This window comes from Myzus persicae, unplaced genomic scaffold (genome assembly GCF_001856785.1).
Source record: "Myzus persicae strain clone G006 unplaced genomic scaffold, MPER_G0061.0, whole genome shotgun sequence".
NCBI lineage: Eukaryota > Metazoa > Arthropoda > Insecta > Hemiptera > Aphididae > Myzus > Myzus persicae.
Window position 1 is genome coordinate 262,170 of NW_019102056.1, and position 24,140 is coordinate 286,309.

The window sequence follows — 24,140 nt, forward strand, 5'->3', positions numbered from 1 at the left end:
GTCTATCGGCCACAGGTGTATCCTTTTTTATTAACAGCGCCCAGAATAGTGGCCTGTGCTGGAACTGCCATTGCATATTGTTGAACTTGGTACAGCTATCGTGACACCCGATTCTGTGGTTTCCGATGTGCAAAATTGCAAAGAAACAAAACGCTCGGCTGAAATCAATAGCGGAGCTGGAGCTCAAGCAAAGGGTTAAGGGAGAGGGCAAGATAAATTTAAATACTATATTATTTTATTATCTATAAAGGCTACAACCTTGATTAAAACATCGCCGCAAAAAAAATCCATGCAAGGGCTCCAACCATGTCCCCCAGTTACGCCACTAGCTAAAATGGTATTCATAGCTAATTATGTTTAGCCATGGGTTAATAATTGATCATTACAAATGCCAATTGATACGCTGATAAAAAAAAATTCGAAATTGTTAAAATTTTTTCGAGCTTTGGTATACGTGACACTTGTTGATGAGCACTTCAATGCTTGTTTTTCTTGTTTTAGAAATTTGCTGTTGAAGGATTTCCGAGAAGATTTCAAAACTAATCTAAAATCTAGATATTTTGCAGCATCGGGAAGCTACGTTTTTAAAAAAAAAACCTTCCAAACTGGGTATTACAATTCATAAAAACGGCGATTAAATCATTGATAAAAAAAAACGTGCAATATTTTTTGCAATTAATCAGCTATTTATAAGATTATGACATACATAGTAATTCCATAACTATATACATAGTACCTACCTAATATTATGAAGATGACATTTAATAATAATAAATAAATATAGCTATGGCCTATGACCTCTACAAAATAATTTTATTATCTTGATAAACATAGCCACACAATACAAAATACACACAATATATACAATCGTTTATAAACATTATACATTTATTTTCAATGCAATTAATTTGCAAGATTTATTTATTTGTAACAATATTTTAACATAAAAACAATAAAAAAAATTCCAATCGATACTTTCAGCACCGCGTTGAAACTTCCTTCTAATATTTAACTTCATAGGTAACTCTAAACTTAAGACAATTTACTATAGTAATAGTATGTAATTTTAAATAATATCGAATAGGCGCATGTATATTTATGAGAAACTGAGTAAGTCTTTGGTAGTTCTTACATACAAAACATGTTATTTTTATTTATATCATAATGTAATATCATACATATTATATATAAAACAAGCACTTTAGAAATATTTTACATGTATTTCCTTTATTCGAGCCTAATATCGTAAATAAAAAAATATCACTTTGTTATCACAGGAGGTATAAAATAATATATTGTGCAATATAGTATTAATAAAATAATAACAATATAATAACCTAGGCGTTACAATGTAATATTTAAAAAAAAATACTACTTAACAAACAATAATACTATGCTTTTATATATCGATACAATTTTCTAAATATTATCGAGAATAATTAATGTACATGTACTATTATTTAACAGTGTTCAGAAAAACGGTTTGTACATCGGTGAATAAATAAGTTAAATATTATGTCTATAATTCAGTCGATATTGAGATTTGATTTGTATAAAGATACATAATAAATATAATAATTGTAGAATTTCGATGATATCATACCAGTGGAAGACGTTTTTATGACACTCGTATTATATTATTTTATAATAGAACATAATATTATGCACTGAAATCCACTGTAAACACCAGTAAATAATGTAATAATTATTGTAACAAGTTAACTATAAATTATTCTCAATTCTGTTGTACGGGCATTTTTTACCTCTATAGAACGAATATTTGCTTTTTTGCTGTTTTACTTTATGTTGTACTTAACTACTATATAGTCAATATTATGGAATCATAAAATATTTAATATTGAAACGTTTCAACTGTGAATGTGCAGATATTTGTGTGACGATGGACGTGCAGTAAATCGGAAAAAAATAAGTCTGTATGTATTGACGCCACGACGTCGTCTTATAGTCTCGGAGAATCAATAATATTATATTATGTTCAACAAAACAAATTGACACCGTTCTCGATGCTTATCGTGACATGTGGCTGGATGGGTGGAGTGAGGGTGGTCGATTGAACGAGGCCCCTTCGACAGCCACCAATCGGATCGAATCGGATGAACCCACACAACCCAGCTAACTTATTCCATATGGACATAGTTTAAGGTACGAAAGTGCTCGGCTTACGCGCACTGCACCTTTATCTTCGCGCGAGCTTGGCAGTGGGCAATATCGGTTTTGGAGAATAAAATAAAACATTACGTAGGTATTATGACGTATAATATTCTATAGATGCCGCAGGTCACACGCGTCTGTCGTATACCGTCGTCGAGTCGTCTACTCACTTGCCAGTTGCTGCGGCAGCAGTCCGAGACCCGTCGCGGAAGTTCTTCCGGCGGCCCCTGCGCCGTCTGCGAGCAGCGCTCGACATGCGTACGTGTGGCGGTGGCGGCGGAGCTGGTGCCGACGGCTGTTTCCGGACGTACGGTCGTGCAACGGGCGGCGGTGCGGTGCGCATCGGCGGCAGCGGGGGCGGCGGACCCATCGCGGCGGCCGGGGACGTCTTCCGGGCGGCGCCACCGGGTCGCCAAAAGTCGACTTCCGACGACTGCTGCGGTAATGACGACGATTCGGCGACGATGCGGCGGCGGCGCCGACGTCGCCAGCGACCGGTGATGTAGTCGAGAGCCGCGGCCGCCGCCCGCGGCAAACGCTAATCGCCGTTGACGGCGCCGGCCTCGGCGGACGACTCGATGAACCGCCGCCACGGCATAGCGTTGTTGCAGACGCCCTGGCCGCGCCACCAGTCGTTGACGTTCCGGTAGTGTTTGGCCGGGGCGCCGTCGTCGTGCAGCATCGCGCACAGCCGGCAGAAGAACTTTGTGTCGATAAACTCGCCGGTACCCTTCCACCGGAAGTACTCGTTGTACAGGTCGTCGTCGGCGTCCAACCGCCGCAGGTACTCGGCCAGCTGTTTGGGCGACTCGTAATCGTCCACGTGCACGTACGATCGCTTGGGCGCTATCCGCTCGTAGTCAGAGCGGCGCCCGCCCATCACGACCGGCAGAACGTTGTGCCTGAAACAAACCGTTTGGTTATTTTGTTGAAATAGAACCTTTTCTCACGATATTGCACCGACACCTATAGGTACATTATAATATAGGATGAGCGTTAATCTTATTATGATCATCATTCATTAGACATTATTATTTATTAACATTTAAAGTCACGGCTATAGTGGCGTAAAATATATTAATATACATTCATTTTACGCAACTATTGTCATGTCGTTTGGTGGGAGGGGTGGATCATTGGGAATACCTTGTTTATGAAGAAAAAATAAGCCTTTTAATACGAAGGTATTTATAAAAGCAAAAAAAAAATATTTATAATAGCTGGCGTTTTATGCATTTATTAAGTTATACGTGTATATGGGATGGTCCATTTTGAGTTTTTGATTTTGATTTTTATTAATTGTGAAAAAGTTCTCCGAAAAGTCTGCATTTCATCATTAAAAAAAGTAAAAATTTAAAAATTGTTAAAGATTTTAATGCTGTTTTTAACGGCTTAGAATTATGTAGAAAAATTATTTTCTGAAACGTAGATACTACTATAATTATGTAATAAATTTCAATAACCATTTTCTCTTTTGCCAATTTTGTCTTTTAGTTATTACACACTTCCTCATCGGTGATATTTTAGGCATATTGCGTTTTATTACCATCGTGTCGACCCGGCTTAACCCGACTATAGAATGATGGTGAAATCAGTGATTACTGATTAGTGATTACTGATTAGATATATTGTGTACAAATATCTTGTGTATACCTATAATATTAATGTTGTACTGCAGATGAATAAAGTAAGTTATATACAATTCGTAGGTATATTGTCGCAATGTATATAATTATATTATTATACTCATATGTGAAATACTCGAAAATGCATTACAATAATGATATAGCTAAATTTTTTTATGAATGTTATGACTTATGAATGAAAAACAATATTATAATATTTTCAAGCTTTTTCTTAAAAACATTTCATAAGATGTAAAAAAAAGGCAACGGGTGGCTTCGATGCATCTAACCCCCCTCCCTACCCACTCCAATCATGCACAGTAATCCCTCGTTATCCGCGTATTTTTAGGGATATCTTTCTCGGTTTCGATTATCCGCGGTTGGGTCGGCGATAACATTTTCTTTAATATATACGATGAAATTGTATCTTTATTATACCCATACTTATAACGGATAAGCTACATAATACCTTAATATGTAGATAATATGCAAATTTTTTTCATCCTTCCTAATATATATATTATGTATGTATAAATAATTAATAAATTATATTAAAAAAATAAATAATCAAATAATTGTAAGACATATTACCTAACATTTTTGTGATTTTTAAAATTAAATACAAAATAATAAAAATTAAAAATGGTATGTAAATAAAACCTAACTTCCCGTTTTACATTGCTTTATGGTCTCGTTATCCGCGGTTTCGATATCCGCGCAACTTTGCTGGAACCTAACCTCCGCGGATAACGAGGGATTACTGTACACTACTCGTGAGTTGTGATATCACTCAAAGGCACCACATAAATCAGTAATTGTAAGTTAAGGTACGGTTTCTCTGCAGCGGCTGCAAACTGCAGTGGAACAGCTCGGCGCCATCACGACGCCGAGTCTAGACGCTGACCTATGTGCGGACTGACAGTTGAAGCTAGACGCTGTGAAAGTGTGAAACATGGGTAATTGTTAGGTATTGTTCGGTTTAAAATACACGGCTCTAATTTACCTGTTTTTTGTTTGTTGTTTGTTTTCGGAAATGTTTTTTACGAATTATACTTAACATTTTGACGCAGTAGTATACGGTTCGTTTGAAAGATTTAAAAACTAATAATATTAAGAACGCTATATAAACGTAAATTATTCACTTATAAATGTCTCTCGACGACTTACTGTAGGCCGTTAACGAAAAACTTTTCGGTCACGTAGTCGAGACAATTGGAGTTCTCAAAAGCTAAATAAAATTTGTAATCCTGGTCCAGCAATTGGAAACACTTGTCCGATCTAGGGCACCTGAATTGCCCGCACACGCCGTACACGTCTACTGATATATATTTGGCCAATTCTCTGGCGTATTGCAATCTGCCGTTTTTGGCACCGCAGTTTGATACAAACCACGCCACTTTTTTCGTTTTGTTAAATGCGTAATTTCGTTCTAATCGTTCAACTTGTGTCACTGACGGATCGTAGTACGCCCATCGTTCGTATGGCGTGACGATATCGCTATCGTGTCTGTATGTGGCTGTCCAGTTGAACACATCATTGTAAGTGATCAATTCCGTGTGATACGGTGATTCGAGAAAATATAAAATCCATACCTGCAATGTTAAACACGTTATAAGTACCTAAATAATATAGAATAACTATATATAGTTATAGTAGTTAGGTTGATAAAAAATGTAATATAATTTATTAAATATGTATAATAAAAATTGCTATATTATTAAGTAGGTAATTGCAGGTACTGCCACTGATTAGGACTCCCATAATATGTCGATTACGAGCTATAGAAGAGCGAAAACATATTGTATTATATTAACCGATAGTTATTGCAGTTAAGTGTCAACTGGTCTTATATGTTTACGATTAATTATAACCGTAGCTGATTACACAGTTTATATAGTCAATTGATGATCTTACTTGTTTACCAGTTTTTCTATGACCGGGATGTGAGAAATGATCACGAAATAAAATTGCGTCCACGTCTGGAGCTTCTGATTTTTTCGTAGTAATTGTGCATCTATTCACCGGACATTGTTTCGAGATGAATACACGTTGCCCATCATCTACCATCCAACTACTTAAACCATTGTATAGTAAAATTTTTTTTTTCGGTTCATCTTTGTATCGATAATTAGGCGGTATGAACATCAGTTGGTTTTCAACGCGGTCGCCATTTTTTTGTTCTTTAGGCCACACCTGTGTAGTTCTTTGTCCAGTCTTCGTATCCTTTTTAGCACTGCTTGGCCTCAACAATCCATCTGATAAAATAAAGACGTTACACGTTATGTTAATTGGTAAAAAAATCACAATTATTTGCTTGCTAAGTTTGGTTCGTAAAATTTACATTAATTATTTAAATAATACCCAGCGTTACCTATATATGTTAAGTATCTTTTATGTTTGTTACATTAACTAGGAAATTAAATGTTTACTTACCTTTAAAATACCATGGTAATTGCGATTTTGAAATTTCGTTCGGTTCCATCATTAAAGGTCTGTTTGTTTGTAAAGATTGAATCGGTGACTCCAAATATTGTATGTTCTGTAAATTCAAGTTATTATAGATTAAATAATATACTAACAACACTTAGAACTGACATAATTAATTAATTTTACTTAATCAAGTAAAAAAAATATTCGACGGTACGCTGTTATATTTGAAACAATTTTTATTTTTTATAATGAGAGGAAAAAATTTTTATTTTATAAGTTTGTATTTTTATAAGCTACCTACTTAAGTATAGTATATATTACATAGGTCGAAATCTATAAGTGGCTTGGTGTGGTGGGACACCCGGCATATGTTTTTATTGTGTAAAAGTACTAACGTACTTAATTATGAACTATATAATTTTTATTGTTAAACATAATATTATATGTAATGAAGCAATGTAAATTACCTTGAATTGCTTGATATAATCAATTTTTTTTCATACAACTAACAAATATATAAAACAATTTCATTTATTGCCATTTTATATCAAACTTAAAAAATCTACTATATATGCTATAATGATTACTTTTTCGTTGCTTTTTACATTAGTATAATATAATATTGTATTATGATATTATACACAGATGTCATATTGGAAAATTGGAGTATAAAATCATATACTTGCAAAAAAATGTATGATGGACTACGTTAATGGGGGCACTTAGGTACATGATTAAACACGATTTAAACAAATACCTATTCGAAGAAAGTTTGCCTGCAAACCTTAACAATCTTAGATTTAAAATTCAGCTTAGTAATTGATAATTTAATTATTTTAATTATTACTTTTAAGTTGACTTAGAAATAGTTAGAATTCCAAGCCTGTCAAAATGGGAATGGAAATGTGTGTATTTGGCCATCTTACTGAAAAAAGCGGTAACTAACTACTGCAGTATAGGATGCAGATTAAGGTTAGGTTAGACCTGGATACATCACAAATTTACCACCAATTGAGGTACAGAGAACTATTCCTGTGGGTGCAGTTTGTATGCAGATACAGAACACGAGTACAAAATAGTTACGTAACTGTTTCTGCGATTGTTGTTATACTGCAAACAATTATCTTAACTACCTGTTGTTCGTTGTAATCTGGCTGGTCCTCGGTGGGGAGATGCGGTTGTCCTGGATAATGATGTCCATCTTTAGCCAGCCAATATGCAGTACGGCCACTGTGTATAACAATGACAAATAAAGCTAACATCAGCAGTCCATACAGCAAACGACGTATCTGCCGACCCGTCATATTTTCTATTATTATCTTAAATAATCGACAGTTTTCTGAAACATTGCATTTTATTGTGTTAAGTTATATTTTAATATTATAATAGTATAATAGTATTATACACGCATGAAAAATATTATCCCATTCGCAGATGAAGAAAACGATTATATCTAGTTTTTAGTTATATATTATTTTATATGACGTGTCTAAGAGAGTATTAACACATTTTTTTTTTTCAAACAAATCACACGTTCGCAGTCATTTGATGTATAAAATGTGTTGAGCTATTAAATTTAAAACGAAAAATAATCCAGAGCCTCAAAGTAATACATTCTTAACACATACACAATAATACTTTAATAATATTAATAATACTTTTAAACTAGTATTTAAAATTTTTAAAAGTACGTAACTGTACTGTGTAATTTAATATATCATTCAATTTGTGTAGTTAAATATTGTTTATCAGTACTTGTGTCACTTCAATTGTTTTTGAAAGTAGTCATGGAGTATCGTCTTTTGAAGTGATTAAACCCACTTGTATTTGAAGGAAATATACAATTCACAGTAATGAGTAATGACTAATGAGGTACTTGTTAAATAAAATAATCAATAAAATTCACGAAAAAAATTTTTTAAAAAAATTATTTTAGTATGACAGTCATTTATTACATATTGTTGATGGTTATTTTTTTTTTATTATACAATGGCATTACGCCAATTTAGCTTACGAATAGTGTTAATAGTGAAAATATCACTCTTACTCGAATACTATAATAACTTGTTTTACATAACTATACATAACTCATCAATACACACAAGAAAATGTATCTATAATTATAATTCATAATGTATATTCCGGTTCGAAATGACGTTAGGGTATAACATTTATCTTTTTATAAATAAACTCATAAACACAACAAAATTGCTTAAAACTGTATCAATGACCTAGAAATTATAGGAATGATTATTGTCACTGTTTATTTCATAGTATAACGTACAACGTCATATTATAATAAAAAATAGGGAGTGGTTTGATATTTTTTATCAAATGTTTAAAGGTTATTACTTATTTGTTATGCTTATGAACTACGAGTGTTATTATTTTATTAACTTATCTAAAAATGTAAATATAATATATAATTAAAGCAATACATTTATTTACGGAGGTTAATAATTAATAATTATTCTCATGAAATATCCAATTTACTAAAATTTATTAAGACTGAAAATGTATACAAAAAATAATTATACAATATGAATATATGTAAGTACACAATATACCTTATTACAGTATATAGAAGATATGAAAAAGTATGAACAACAAGTTAACAGTTTTGTATAACTTAGCACCTGTTGCAACTATTGTGGTTAAATATGGTATGAAGTAAATTGTTAAGACACTAAAATGTATTGACCGTATTGTATTAATACACATATATACAAGAAAAACTCAGTAAAGCATGACTCGTCTAACATTATAATTTTAATCAAAATAGTGATAAATTGATAAGTTATGATCGCTAATAGTGTGGATAGTAAATAAATGATTTATTAATCAAAACATATAACATAGAATAAAAAATGGTTAAATTGGTTTACAGGAAATTCAAAAATAATTTTTATATTTTATCTTTAGATATTGTATGTGTATGTAACGTACGTAGGTTTGTGTAATTATTTAGTGTATGTGATGTGATGTATGTGTATAAGCATTATAAGCATCGTATAAAGTTAAATTTTATTTACATTGAATCTAACTTAAAAACGATGTAAGAAATAGGTACCTATAACTGGCCATTTTATATGTAATATATATATATATCCGATGTATGTATGTGTAGTAATTTATTTTAGATAATTAAAAACTAAATGGTGTGAAATATAGTGGCCTCCATGGCTCCATTATAAAAGAATACAATTATACAAGGGATTGTATATGACATGCATGTTTCATGAAGCACCCTATATATTATATTATACGGAATTGATTATCCTCGATTCGTGAACTTAGTTCGTTTTAATCTTTTATTTATATCTCATATTTTAGTCATGCAATTCTGTAATTCTGTCTTAATTGTCACCGATTAGAATTCATTTTTTTTTTTATTGGTCTCGGCAGCTATGGCTGTTAGCTATTGAAAGGGTCACGGTTTTTGTGGGGTTGGTACGGTTAGCTTGGAAACTCGTGTATGTGTGGTAAAGTTTTTACCACCAAGAACCCGGGTGGTCACCCATCTGGGAACTAGTGGCGTGACTGATTGCAGTAACCGCACCAAGCCAAGCCACAAGAATTTATTTATAACAGTCAATAAGAATCATATTGTGTACAGAGAAATGAGGACAACTTCAATTATTTATCATCGGAATAAAATAATTAAAAAAGAACCCATGCAATCTATCTCTCAAACATTTAATTAAATTCAAACTGGTCAAGAACTAAGATATGCAATTATTATTATATGACATTATATAAAAAAATGTTTGGACTTTGACCTCCGCATCACCTATAACCATTAATTCAAGCATTGTTTATTGAATGTTATAAGAAAGTATTCCTTCATCTGAATTCAGAATGTATAAAAAAAATAATATTAATTTATTACTGAAAATGCTATTTGCTAATAATTTCAAAAAAGCAATTCATTTGATAGAACCTATTATTTGTTTGGCCATCCGTTGAATTAAAAGGATGCTGATTCCATTTGGGCCAGAGTTGGTGGAGAAAAATATAAGCTTTAGGTTTGAGTAATTTAAGCTAAAATCAGAAATAAGTAACTACTTAAAAATATTTTTTGATCTTCCCTTAACAAGCTTGAAGATGTGGAAAACTGTTTTACCGATGATAAATGTATCAATTTTACCGTACGAACATTGTTTTTAAGTATAAACATTTACAGATTAAATTTTACATACATATTATATGGCTCCTGGTTACAACTTTTCTCCTTGTTTGTGGGCAATGTACTATTCTGGTTCAATTATACGGACAACAATTAATAGGTGTGCGCTTTCAATTCAACATTTTTTTTCCTCTATTAAAAAAAAAAAAACGATCAACAAAATTCGCAGCAGTGATGGTCCAATTCAGAAAATAAGACTTGAAATATGTGAAAAACAAGAATTTTAAGAAAAAATATGATTAAGTACGACATATGAACGAAATAAGTAAAAACACGTTTTGATTAGTTGTATCAAAACTGTATCATTCAAATTTTTACCTATCCATAAATAATAGTTTAATAATATTTCAATATAATAAAATATATATATATTTTTTTTATCATTATTATGATTAGTTAATAATGAATTATCGATGAAAACAATATTTTTTATGTACACAATTACCAAACGATGGAAAACAATTTTTTAACCAACCTTTAGCAATATAAAATTGAATGGTAATACAACTGTGATAAAACTTTACACGTAAGAGCTGTAAATGAATTATAGTTTATTTTGATTTTTTAGTTTTTCATATTATTTTACTATTCTACATTGTATTCAATGACAGTTCTAAAAATTATTTTGATAGGGTTAAGCGCACGCAAGCAACTGTTTAAATAAAAATACTGGAAATATTTAAAGTACACATTTCAGAAATTCATGAAAAAATACAATATATCGTTGCATATATGTTTTACATAAATTGTAAATTGTAATATAATATATGTAGGTATTCTAGATTGGTATTATATAGGTATGATATTTTAATTATTCGGCAAGTGAGTGTAGTACAGTGATGTAAAATCAATATCTTTTCGGTGGAGGATTACATTTCATAAAATAAATAATATATTACATTATTATAATATAAATGTACCTACAGTATGTACAGTCAATTAACTATAGACTATTAATTTGTTGTAAAAAATTACATAAAATTGTCGGTTTCAAAACGGTAATGGTAAAACTAACTAAAGTAATGAGTGGAATTCGTTCAACATAATTTAAATTAATAACAAACATATTACGTAGTATGTACCTGCTACTATTATATTAATAACTCGATCCGTGGACATTTAAACATTAATACAAAGCCGTATAAGTAAACCATATATTAACCAACAGCAAGCTCGGAAACTCGAGTGAGCGTAAAAAAATAAATAATAATAATGATATGAATGGCATGCCGACCAGTTGCTTTTAAGAGTGCATGCTTGAAGTGTTTTTGTTATCGATTTCCTAATTGGGTGGTCCGATATAATAACAAATAATGGTACTATTTCTCTTACACACAACACACATATTATAAGAGTATCGTATTTATGCAGTAGTGGAAAGAAATTATGAAGTACTAAAAAAAAAAAAAAAAAATAAGGGTCGTCGTGTTTGAGGGACTTGTGCAATTTAATTTATTATAATATTATGTTGAAGTGTCGGACTATATTGGCACAATGGCACTGTACCTATGTATAATAATATAAAAGTTCGTGTGAAATAATTATAATACTAATATCATCATGATAATAATTATTAGGGCACGGATTTTAATGAAATGAAAAAAGTCATATTATGTAAATATTTATGTTGTCATTTTTGCCAAAACATGTACTAAAAAACATGAAATATTTAACAAAAAGTTTTTATTTAACATTAATGATTCTACAAGAAAAAATAGAATAGGTATGTACTGAATAAAAAAACAAACAGACGATAACAAATAAAGTACTCTTGAGTACTAGATTGTCTAAATTGGCACTTATTCTTATTTATACCTACCTTGTCGAAAATCGTTATCCATATCTTATCTACTTTATAACAACATTCTCTGTTACAATTTTCCACAGAATGATTATTATTCCCAATAAGTCAGTGAAAACGTAAAATACGAAAAAATTAATAAAATATTCAAGAATATTAGTTAACTGCAAATTAATATTCGTGATCATTTTTTATCAGAATCAAATAAAACATTACATTCAATATAACAACGAATTTGAAATAAGAATCCAGGTCCTAAATTAATATTAATAATATATCGGCAAGAGTATGACAATAATTTATTGCACATATTTATTGGGGGGCTCTTACGTTTATAACCATGTTACCGGTTTATTGCGGGTAGGCGGCCATAATTCGCAAGACATCGTTTTGACGGAATAATAAAATTGTATTATAATAATATTATGTTATCAATAAACAGGGCGATGAACAATTAGCCAAGCATGCTCACCCTCATTTTTTCATTTTTTTAAATTGCCAGTTTGGGCGTTGAATTATAATAAACAAATAAATTTAACAATGCATTTATTCAAATTCCTGATATTTTTGGTACTAAATGATTAATGACTTTCTTATGGCGGTACAAACTTTTGTTTTTCAAATGAATACCCCTCTTTTACTGTAAATCATTTAATGGATAGTTAAAAAAAAATATTTGTCGATGTACTTAATTCAAAATTCGAACAAATAGTTTTTCAGTTATTAAAATGTTTATACTTAGCATATAGTATATGGAGGTCTTTTCAAATTTCCAAATCCTAATACTTATATTCCAAACCCATTATCGCCTATATTATCATATTTACACAAAGTTAAGAACTATATTTGTTCGAATAAATATGTTCAGAAATTATTGTCCGCTGAATAATTTACTGTACGCAAGGCGGATTATTATTTGAAAAATAGAAGTTTGCATCCCCACGGGACAGTCCTTAAGTTGTAAAAAATAACCTAAAGAATTTAAAAGTATATGGTCTTTCAGTATAATATTAGGTATAATTCAAAAAATCAGATTTTGAATAACTGCTTTATTGAAACAGAAAAGGGGGTGAGCCTGCATGGTGAATCATTCCGTATGTTATTCGCGATTCACGTCAGACACCATCATCCCTGCACGTGAAAATAAATACCTAAATACCTCTGAAAATTATCCAGATTATCCGTTTTTTAATAATTTGTCTCATCTCGTCCGAGTAGTCCGCACTAAAATCGTCAACGGACGGTACCGCACAAACTTATTGTTATAATTATTATTATTATTATTATTATTATTATTATTATTGTTATTAGTATCGTACGGTGGAACAGTCGAACCGTGTCCGAGATGAGCGTCCGCCCGGAAATCCATGGTCACGAAGAGTCGCGCAAATACCACCGCCGGTTGGCTTGGCTGTCTGTGGCGGTGATGCTGTCCGCCGTCGTCGCTGGTGCTGCAACCGACGCGCGGTCGTCCCCGTGAACGTCGTCGCCGTGGCCGTGCGCCGCGCTGCGCTGTGCGTGTGCTTGTGCCGTGCTGTGCGCGGCGGCAGCGGAGTTGGACGACGGCGGCCCGCACGCGCACGCACGCACGGCAGCGAGCTACGGCGGCGGCGGTGGGAAGAAAGTTTCGCGAGCGCAGGGACGGCGGCGGCGGCGGCGGCGGTGGATAACGCGCGGGCGCCACTCGTCCAGGGCAAAATCTATAAGGGCCTCCACACCACCGCCGCCGCCACCATCATCCACTCCGCGGAACTCTGCCCCCGCGGAACTCTACCCCCGCGGAACTCTACCCCCGCTCGCCAATCCGTCACCGTCACCCCACGCGGCGGCGGTTTCCAGCCGGCGGCCGACCCATGCGCAGTGAGCGCCGCTCCGACTGGACAAAAACGAGTCGAAAATTAGTTGCCGCGAAACTCGCGATTCCGCCGGCGCCGCCGTTTCAACGATATTATTTTATTTCTCTATATTTATCGCGTATTGTGTGCGATCATGTGACGTCATACGCGCGAGCGGCACGATTTGCAATAACACTCCTTCGCCCGTCCCCGTCGGCCGCTCGCTGTTTTCGTGTGATCCGCGTACAATGATTAATTATTTAGCGTATACGATGAAATGAAGGGAAATCGACAATTTCAACTATAACTATTTTGATTTTAAACACCTCGTTTAAAGCCCACGCCGGCAATCGGGACCCTAAGCGTCGACGCCAATACGTTTTGTTAAAAAAAAAAATACCTTTTTTTTATACACATTGATGGCACGCAGTGTACAGTTTATATTTATTTAAGTAACACCTGTGTTAAAAAAAAAAAAAAAAATTAAATAGGTACTTCTGTCATACAACCATAATAATAATAATAATAATAATAAATTAATAACCTTTAATAAAGTAAGTAATATGTTTAAGTGGGTCGATCGCTCGATGATGAAACCGTATAACAACAATACTTCAGAAAAATAAATTGCCTACAAACGATATAATATATCTTTTAAACTGTCTTAGTGGCTATAGCGACTTATTGTTTTGCAGGTTTAAAATACTTTCAGGAGTTTTTAATAAATTGTAAGAACTGAATAATTACTCAGAAGTATTATCTCTAATTACATGCTATACTGGGGTACGTGTTATTTATTAAATATAGGTGCTTTCACCTCATACTGCAGCGTAAACATTAATTTATTTTTCATATAAGTGCCTATTTATAGGGACCGAAAAAACATTTAGTACAGGGGCCCAAAATCTGATGTGGGGAGACATGGGTACACTACACCTTATTAGTTTCCTTCAAAAAGTATCTTACGTCTTTAAAATAAACAATATTTCGCATAGTTACGATCGAGACTCTTATAATCTATTTAATTGGTATTTACCTTAGTAGTGCTGGAGTAGGTGTGTTACTTGGAATAGAATTGTTTTTGTTTAGACTAATAGTAATTAGTATTAGCAGAGGTGCTGAAGTGTTAAATATACACTATCAAATCGTAAATCGAGGCGCCCCCCCCACCCCATCGTCCTCCCCATTATTATCAATTTATCAATCAGCTGCAAATCAAAGCACCCATATAGTATAACCACGTCATTTAATTTTTAGCTGAACAAATATTTGAAATAAATATATATTAAATATATATTTATATTTTTATATATATATTTTTTAAATATTTTTTTCAAACACTTTTGATTCTGAATGTATTTATTTTACGATTATGAGAGCTTATTGTATTTAACTGTTTTTTATCCAAATTTTTTACAAATATTCAATTTTATCAATCGTGTATACAGTTGTTGTTTTTTTTTATACATTTTTAGTTTGAATTTGTATGAAATTATATATTTAAATAGAAGATAAAAATGTTAGTTATTTTGCTATCAATTATTTAAAAATACTGTTCATACTGTAACCAAAATATCTAAAATATATAGCCTACTATGTTAAATACTTAAATAGCAGTGGTTATTTATTAATTATTCGTAGATCGTATTTATTTATCTTCATAGTTAAAATTCTGTATTCACAGCTGGACCCTAGTGCCTTGCCTTAAGATTCGTCCCTCTTATCAAGAAAATCTTCTTTAACATATAATGTCATAGTTAAATTAAGAAATCTGTGCCACTAAATGTTAGCACAGCAGTTTTAATCAATTGATTTAACAATTTTATTAATTTTTCATTACACGGATAACATTTTTAAAAAATATGGTGCTGGTTTTTTAATAATCCAATTGAAGTTATTTATTTTTAATAACTAAAAGTTATTGACATACGTCAAAAGTATGTTAACATACCGGATACGTTTATAAGAAACTTAAACAACATAAATACTAATTTAACAAATTGTATTATTTTAATAGAAGTACATGATATATTATTTTTTGGTATGTATGCCTATAGTTTCTACTGATAATACAAATTTATGAAAATTATTAAAAATGTAAAAGTTAGAGAATTTTTTTTAATTAAGTGTAGCTTGGCTCAAGCAATTACGAAATTAATTTTTGTTAATGTTTTTATATCATATTATCATTATGAAGTAATTTTATTATATTCACTAATTATTATTAAACTGTGTCATGCATTGAAAACTAAAAAAACCTAATGTTAAATTATTTTTGTTTAATTGAATTTTAAGTCTGCTTAGTGATCAGGTACCTACATTTGTTACCCAAAAATATATAGTTATGTGCTATGCATACTGTACAATACTGCAAAAACAATTGAGTTCTTTGATGTTGATGTTATTCCCTACATCAGCTATTCTGTTGGTTACCTAAATTAGAAACTGATACAAGATTCGCAGTTAACTTGCAGCAGTTATATAAGAAATAATATAAAACTGCGTGTGTTTCAATAGTGCTTATTTTAGTACTTATTTGCATAATTAAAACAAGGCCAAACTTTTAAATCTAAAATCAGCTTTATAGGATCATTTGTTATAAAGATATATCAAGATAAAGTTAGAATTTGGCCTAAGTCTAGTATAATATGTACGCACTTCTACAATACCCAGCTACTACTTAGTTATATATAAATTTAGAAACATAATTTTGGCGGGCAGGTTTAGTAGGTATATATTCCAATTTTTTCGTTCAGTTATCAATTATTTTGGAATTACTCTTCCCGTTATTATCAAATCAAACAGTTGTGCTCATTCATGACGTATTCTATCCAGTTTTCACTTTTCTGTTTTCGGTACCTACCCATGTATAATAAAATTTAATTACCTATATAATAATTAATAGCCATTAGCCAATCAGAAAGCTACCCATCTTTCTATAATTTAATATGATTGCGGGCTAGCTATAACCTAATGCAAATGCAATGGAAGTTTAATTTCCTAATATAATAATATCTATGTCTCATACTTTAATTGTTTCAATTCTATACTGTACAGCCGAGAGGTGGTGCCGACAGGGTTATTCTGAGATAATTGACTCTCAGCTAAAATGTGATGATGGACATCTATATAGAGGGCACTGAGCAAGTATTTGATAAATGATAATTAAGTATTTTGTATTTATAGGTACAATTACTATAGTTCTAGTTTATACACTAGAAGTTAGGTAATAATTTATATTAATTTGCAACACAGATATAGTATCATTCTATCATTTTTATCAATACAAATCATAATATTGATATTCGATATAAATTTCAGTACAAATTCAGTAACTACCTACATTAAATCACATATTTTATAAAATGTAATTAAAAAATGAAAATGGCTGGGTACTAAAATAACTACATGTCTACAAGTGTTACAAAATAAATATTGATATAATATATTCATTAAGGTTAGTCTAATGCTTGAATCCAAAATTAATGATACCGGTATTTAAACCGAAACCTTTTGAAAATATTGGAACTAGAACCCTTTTAGGATTTTCTTAGGAATCAACACCAGAACCTGTACCGATATTTGTTGTCAGAGAAATTTTCAGTTCAATATATAATAGTTTCAGAAAAGATAAAATATGAGCAATTATCAACATTATAATACATAAATTGTTATTCACCCGTCTGTTAACGGTATTGACCCATCGTTACGATCATTTCCCTGTAGTTTATTAAGTTTATTGATATTTTTAGATGATGACATCTAAATAGTGACATTGATGAGTGATGATTATTAAAATGATTATTCAAACAATAAAACCGTCATTAATAAGTATTACGCACCACGCCACCATACAAGTTGTCATCAGATTATGGCATGAACTAATAAATATACACACATATATATTTATATAGGTACCAATACAGTATACGTTAACACCATATATGCTAAATATATGAATAGTTTCTTATAAAAATTACTATAGCATATCATACCGAAAACGTCAGATAAGTATTAAATTAAAAATACTTATCGATTAACACAAAGTATCAATTTTATTGAAAAATACTCAATATATTGCACGATTTCCGCCATAGAATTTAAGTTTAAACTTTCAGAACTTACAAGAGTAGATCGCAGATCATTGCCAATACCTATAATGCAAGTTAATCAAGGAACTATAAAGGTTTGTACGAAATGGATTCTAATGAGTAGTGCGGGCCATTCATATCAGTATAATTTTCAATCATATAGAAATGTATATAGGTAACTATGAAGGCTTCGGTGTTTAATAATCTGGTCACATACATATCTTGAAAAGATCTAAGATACTATTTTAATAAAACCACTCTTGATAGAGACGATACATATTTTTTTATATTAAACTATGGAACACTGGTTACCTCAATTTTTTACAACTCTTGTCAACCAACCATCTTTTTAAAATTTGTTTTGGATGTTTTTAAAAAAATTTTTTATTATTATTTATTAAAATTTCCCTGACATTAAGTCATCTAAACTTATTTCTAACATAGTTGATTTCAAAGTAATAGTAAACTTATTTGTTTTTCAAGATTTTTACCCATTAGGAGAACTATTATTTTATTTTAGAATTTTTATAGTTGAAGTTTGTACTTACTTTTTTATTTACTTTTGAATACTTCTAAATGCTAGGGAAAAGGAACGGAACTTTTATTCTCTATTTTTGAACCGAAATAATTTGTTTTTAAAGAACCGAATTGGAACTGAAATCAAAAATATCAATAAAAGTCCAAATCCTGTTTCCTGAATAACTCTATATTAAAAGTTTAAAAAAATAATACATATATGTGCATTATGTAAATATAATAAGTTTTTAGTTAGAGCTTTAAAATCTATTAAAATATCCATTATTTGAATTAATTAATTTATAATTTGATTAAGACTTATATAAAATAATAGTACCTAGTATTTATACAATTATGAATAATTTTTGATTGAAGTAGTTTTAATAAGATTTTGAAGTAGAACAAACTTGCCTTTAAATGTTGTGCGTGTATAATGGGGGGGGGGGGGGCGTGGAACTGAGCAAAAACAATATGTAGGAGGTGCAACTGAATAATTATTCCTGGCTCACTGGCAAAAAAGTTCGTGCCGTTTCTGGCAGAGCCTATAATCATACTTACAAAATAATTACATAAATATTAATGTACTTCTAGCTGTTTAGTTGTGTTCATCGTTCATATAATAGTCAGAACTTGAATCGGCATCAAATAACTAACAAACAAAATATCTTCTAATCTACTAAAATCACGCTCCACTTAGAAGTAAGTTTCTACAATAAATATAATTGCAATACAAAAAATGTTCACTTTAAAAATCCTATTTGAATATCAACATCACATAGACATTATATTGCGTCATAAAGTCAATACTATGGAAGCGTTATGACAACGTAAGTCTTATTAACATTTATTATTTATAACAAAGGTAAGATTATTTATATCTAAACAGTAAACATAATGGCAGGTATACGAGTATACTTATTAATTTACGACATCACTGTTTTCCCGTAATCCCGTGAATGCGATTTAAATGAATATTTTACATTAACTTATAACGTTATTGTCCGTGATTAAATCGTATAAGATTTAAGGCTCGAACAAAATCCAGGGTACGGAAGTATAAATGTTCCGCTTGTTGGCATTATAATTATTTTATTTTATTTTTATAGTATTATAGAGACAAAATATACAGTGGATTAAATAATTGGAAATGCAGTAGGTAGCTCTAATTTTAAGTATAGTGCAAATATTCTAGTGCAGTTCTTTTTATTGTAATTAGTTTATAAATAATAGCCTCCCTTTTATCATGGTCTAAAAAAATTCACAAAAACGGTTAAAATCTGTTTGCACAAGTCAATTTAAATTGTATATATATGCACATTATCTTTGTAACAAAATGCAACAGCTTAAATTGAAGTGCATTCCATTCAAACAGGTTATTTTTCTCGTATCTATTACGTGTTATATTTGAACTTTGAAGTGGTGAAAATTCAGTTTTGCAAAGTTTATTGATGAAAAAAGAATCAATATAATTAAATCGTTTTTTAAATTAATCGACAATCTTACTGTCGTTAGCTCATGCTAACTTACCTAAAGAATGTATCATTTAAATGAGTAGGTATATTTTCATAAAAAAAAACTGTTTGCCGATATTGTTCTGATGCTTTTCTTTTAAACAAATTTGAAGTTTTACTATGGTACTCGTGATTCATAGTAGGTAATTAAATGTCTGCTTAATTTTCCTGCTTATCGTCCAAAAGTGTGTTTAAACATATGACACACTGCCACACGCATTGTTCATTCTTCGTTACTTACACATATGACGGAATGACTCCAAATTTTACATATTCTTAACTGTACTTACGTTTTTTTTTATTATTTGCAGGTAAAAATTAATTTTTTCGTTTGTTACCTGATGAAGTAGAAGTATTTGTTTTATATTCCGTTTCAACCATTTTTCTATTTTAAATATTTAACGCAGCACAAAACGCACGATATCAAACTAAGAAACACGACTGCGCAGTCCGTTTATTACACTCGTAACAGTTACGGGTTTATATCATTAAAGTTTAAATTGCATATTAAGATTATCATCATTGTCGATAAAGTACAATGTGAGATAAACTTCTTCTATGTAATAATAATTTTATTATTATTAAATAAGCAATCTTTTAATTTTTATAGTCTTAAATAGTTATGGTTATTTTCATAAATGCTTAAACTTAAGGCCTTAAAAAAATAGTTAAATTAAAATAAATATATCGAAATATTTCACGGCCCTCAGTAATATACTCAGGTCCCCCTAGTGGTCCACAGCCCACAGGCCATCACAGTTTGATAAGTAGGTAGGTACTGCATTATTATTTACTAGTCTATAATTTTATTATATCTATTTTATACATTTTTACGAAAAATATACAATTTCAAATCTACCCCGCATAAAAAAAGTACAATGACATAATGCAGCGGTTCCCAAACTTTTACGACCAAGGCACCCTTAAAAAATGGTTCGTGTTTTGGGGAAACCTAATGTCTAATCCAACTCAACTACAATTTTTCTAAATATAAAAAGGAAAATCAATTCTCCAAACTCTCAAGTCTAAATAATATTTTAATGATACTGTTAATGACTTTTCATTAGTAAACATTTTTTAAATAACAAACATTAAACGAACATAATTTTCTCAATAATCTCATACATCTGGCGGAACCCTTGACATTGTCCCACGGAACCCTAAGGTTTGGGACTTAACACTTTGGGAAACGCTGACATAGTGAATGACATTTACATTTATTTAAAGTTATTTACTTAGTTCATTTCGTATTCGCAAGCGTCTCAACTAAACAACAAAATCTTTTTCCAACATTTTTCCACAAAATCAATTTTTTTAATATTATAAAATTTGTAAGACATTTTTGACTTTCATTCTTTTTTTAAAATCTAGATTTATACAGAATTTTAAAATTTTAAACTGAGATTTGCATTTACATTTAATTGACTTTAATTTACATAATTTCCGAGACGACCTTTTTTTTCATCGATCGACAGGGATGAACGGTTTTCTTTAAAGCTGCAATCCTGGGCAAGTAATGATCATGTTTAACTGAGGTAAGTTGATATAAAACATTTTGAATATTAATATGTTATTGGTTATCCTATTTGCTCAGCTAAGTGTTAAAAGTTATATGGAAAATTACAATTAACTTATTAACTTGAGTTAAGTTTTTATTTTTATTTTCTATTTTAATACATAAGTCATAAATAGCCATTAATATTGTTTAAAACTATAAAAAGTAAATGTTTATACAATATGTATAAATAATACATATATACCATCAATAATTATTTTGTTTTATTTATTATTTAATCATTTATAAATTAAAGTAAACTTAGATTGACTTGCTCTGATTAGACTAACTTGGATTTGAAAGTTTATACCAACAAAAATCAGTTAATCTAAAAATTAAATTAAAAAAAGTTAAGTTAAAAATAACTTAATTTCAACTTTTAAACTCGTTTATGCGAAGGCTTGAGCCAAGGTGCATATAGGTATTCATATCTATATAATTAAATTTCGAATATAAAAGTATTATAATTTTAAAAGATTTTATTTCAAAATTGATATCTACAGAGGTAGATATACCTATACTGTATACATTAAGTATTCATTACGGTGTTAGCACTTACTCCAGTGTATATATTATATACCTTATGAATCGAATTGATTTTAACAATTCTGAATAGTTTAAGCTGGGTCCCTTTTGTTTCAAGTAAACTGTACACTGTACAGTGTACAAAAAATATTTCTATAGCATAAATGAAAACTATTCAAACTACGTGTTTCAGAAAACGCTCGGGGGCTTGGAATGTTTCCCTCGTATGTATAATACCTACTATAGTGTATACAATGCACCCTCCGTCTGCTATACTGTTGTTGATTTTTTCTCTTTATGATGATTGGGGCGAAAGTGCTTTATGTTAGATGTGGGGTTGTACGAACACATGCCCTAACTATGGTTGTTGTTTCCATCGAATTTATTATAAAACGAGAATATACTATAATATAAAATAGAGAAAGGGAAATCGTAGTTTATAATCTAAAATTGTGTACAAAATGTAACGATGAAAAAACTGCACATGCACTTATAGTCCACTACAGTATGTATTTTCTATAACCACGAGTTTATTCATAATTTTCATCACACCGCTGCAGTGTTATTTTTTTGTCGTCACACTTATCCTAATGAACATCAAATTCTTACTGTAAATTTATAGTATAGGAATATATTAATATGTTATACACTTATATATTATGATAAGATAGGCTAAACGAATTTAATATAAAATAATTAAACAGGTTTTATAACCAAAGAACACAGACCTCAGAACATCACGATTTACAATTCAACATCACATTAATAGTGCGACAGTGTAAATTAGGGATAAATGAAACATTTTTATGACAACAATAGAATAAAATATTTGTTATAAAAATGTAAAAATACACCATTGTATTATAAAAATCACTAAAAAGTTCCACCTAGGGTTATCGTCTTACCTCATAGCACCTCTTAAATACCCGTTTTTGGTACTCCTAAGGTCCTATGTATATGTTATATTTATTATTGAAAACTGGTAAACGGCAAATCTAATATTAGACGTAAGTATAATTCATTATATATAACAAATTAACATTTAACATATATAATAATACAATACAGTAATTAAAATTACTTATATTTCAAAAGATGATGGATCCCCATTATAGCAAAAAATACATAATCCTACGTTGGTTAAATGAACAATAAATTGGTGTTGTACCATATTGTGTATAGTGTATATATATATATATATATATATATTATATACTATATTACAGTATTATTTCTACCAGTTGACAGTGGAGTACCGAGGGGGGGGGGGGGTTTTGGGTGTTCAATCATCACTCCTCGGCTGCATAATCAAAAAATATAATAGATGTGTGAACGCCGCTCCCACAAGTTGTATTAAAATATTAAATTACCCCCCCCCCCCTAAAAATATTGGTTACGCGCCTGACAGCTACAACACTATTTACTCTCCCGCGAAAAGTGATGCAAAAACAGTTTGATTGAGAATCGTACGGCGTGGCGGAAGCGGAGAAAACCACAGTCGAGATACCTACTCTGCACGGTAACCAAGATTGTTCTTTAAAATTTGGGTAGGTGCGAATCAAATATCCACCATGGTTATCACTTAATCAGCTTGTGAATGATATACGATATATATACAAATGATTCAATAAAGTCGGATTAAAAATTCTATATGAAATAATTTTGATTTTTTTATTTGAAAAAATTGTAACAAATTAATATGATTACAGGCAGCGTGAAAAATATTTTTATAATATATACCTATCCACATCTGCAGATGACGCACTAAAGGGTAAAATCAACATTTAAATTATTATCATTCATGTAAAACGTGAAGGTACTTAAAATTCTACTAATCTATTTTAGATTATTAGATAGATAACTACTAATTAACTAGTCTAGATAGTAACTAGA

General features: G+C 30.9%; 1 protein-coding gene across 6 annotated transcripts; it reads right to left on the reverse strand.

Annotated features, from left to right (window-relative positions):
• Nucleotides 1-1,820: 1,820 nt before the first annotated feature.
• Nucleotides 1,821-20,563, reverse strand: LOC111031099 (glycoprotein 3-alpha-L-fucosyltransferase A-like). 6 transcript variants are annotated; one of them, XM_022310889.1, is made up of 7 exons: nt 13,534-13,767; nt 10,427-10,545; nt 7,361-7,566; nt 6,231-6,336; nt 5,712-6,052; nt 4,965-5,389; nt 1,821-3,074 (listed from the first exon to the last, which is right to left on the reverse strand). In XM_022310889.1, exons 3-7 carry the CDS (start codon nt 7,529-7,531, stop codon nt 2,711-2,713), a joined length of 1,407 nt encoding a protein of 468 aa, XP_022166581.1. In that variant the 5' UTR covers nt 7,532-7,566; nt 10,427-10,545; nt 13,534-13,767; the 3' UTR covers nt 1,821-2,710. The 6 variants fall into 6 exon arrangements, with proteins under 6 accessions (XP_022166581.1, XP_022166578.1, XP_022166580.1 ...); XM_022310886.1 differs by lacking the exons at nt 10,427-10,545; nt 13,534-13,767 and adding an exon at nt 20,506-20,563; XM_022310888.1 differs by lacking the exon at nt 10,427-10,545.
• Nucleotides 20,564-24,140: the final 3,577 nt, after the last annotated feature.

Excerpts from the sequence above, each read along its gene's own strand:
- LOC111031099 (XM_022310885.1), bottom strand. The coding sequence starts at position 13,419 with ATGAGACAAATTATTAAAAAACGGATAATCTGGATAATTTTCAGAG. Across the intron at positions 7,567-13,373 it reads AATCTGGATAATTTTCAGAG|AAAACTGTCGATTATTTAAG; the intron begins GTATTTAGGTAT and ends GCAATGTTTCAG. Across the intron at positions 6,053-6,230 it reads ATTACCATGGTATTTTAAAG|ATGGATTGTTGAGGCCAAGC; the intron begins GTAAGTAAACAT and ends TTATTTTATCAG.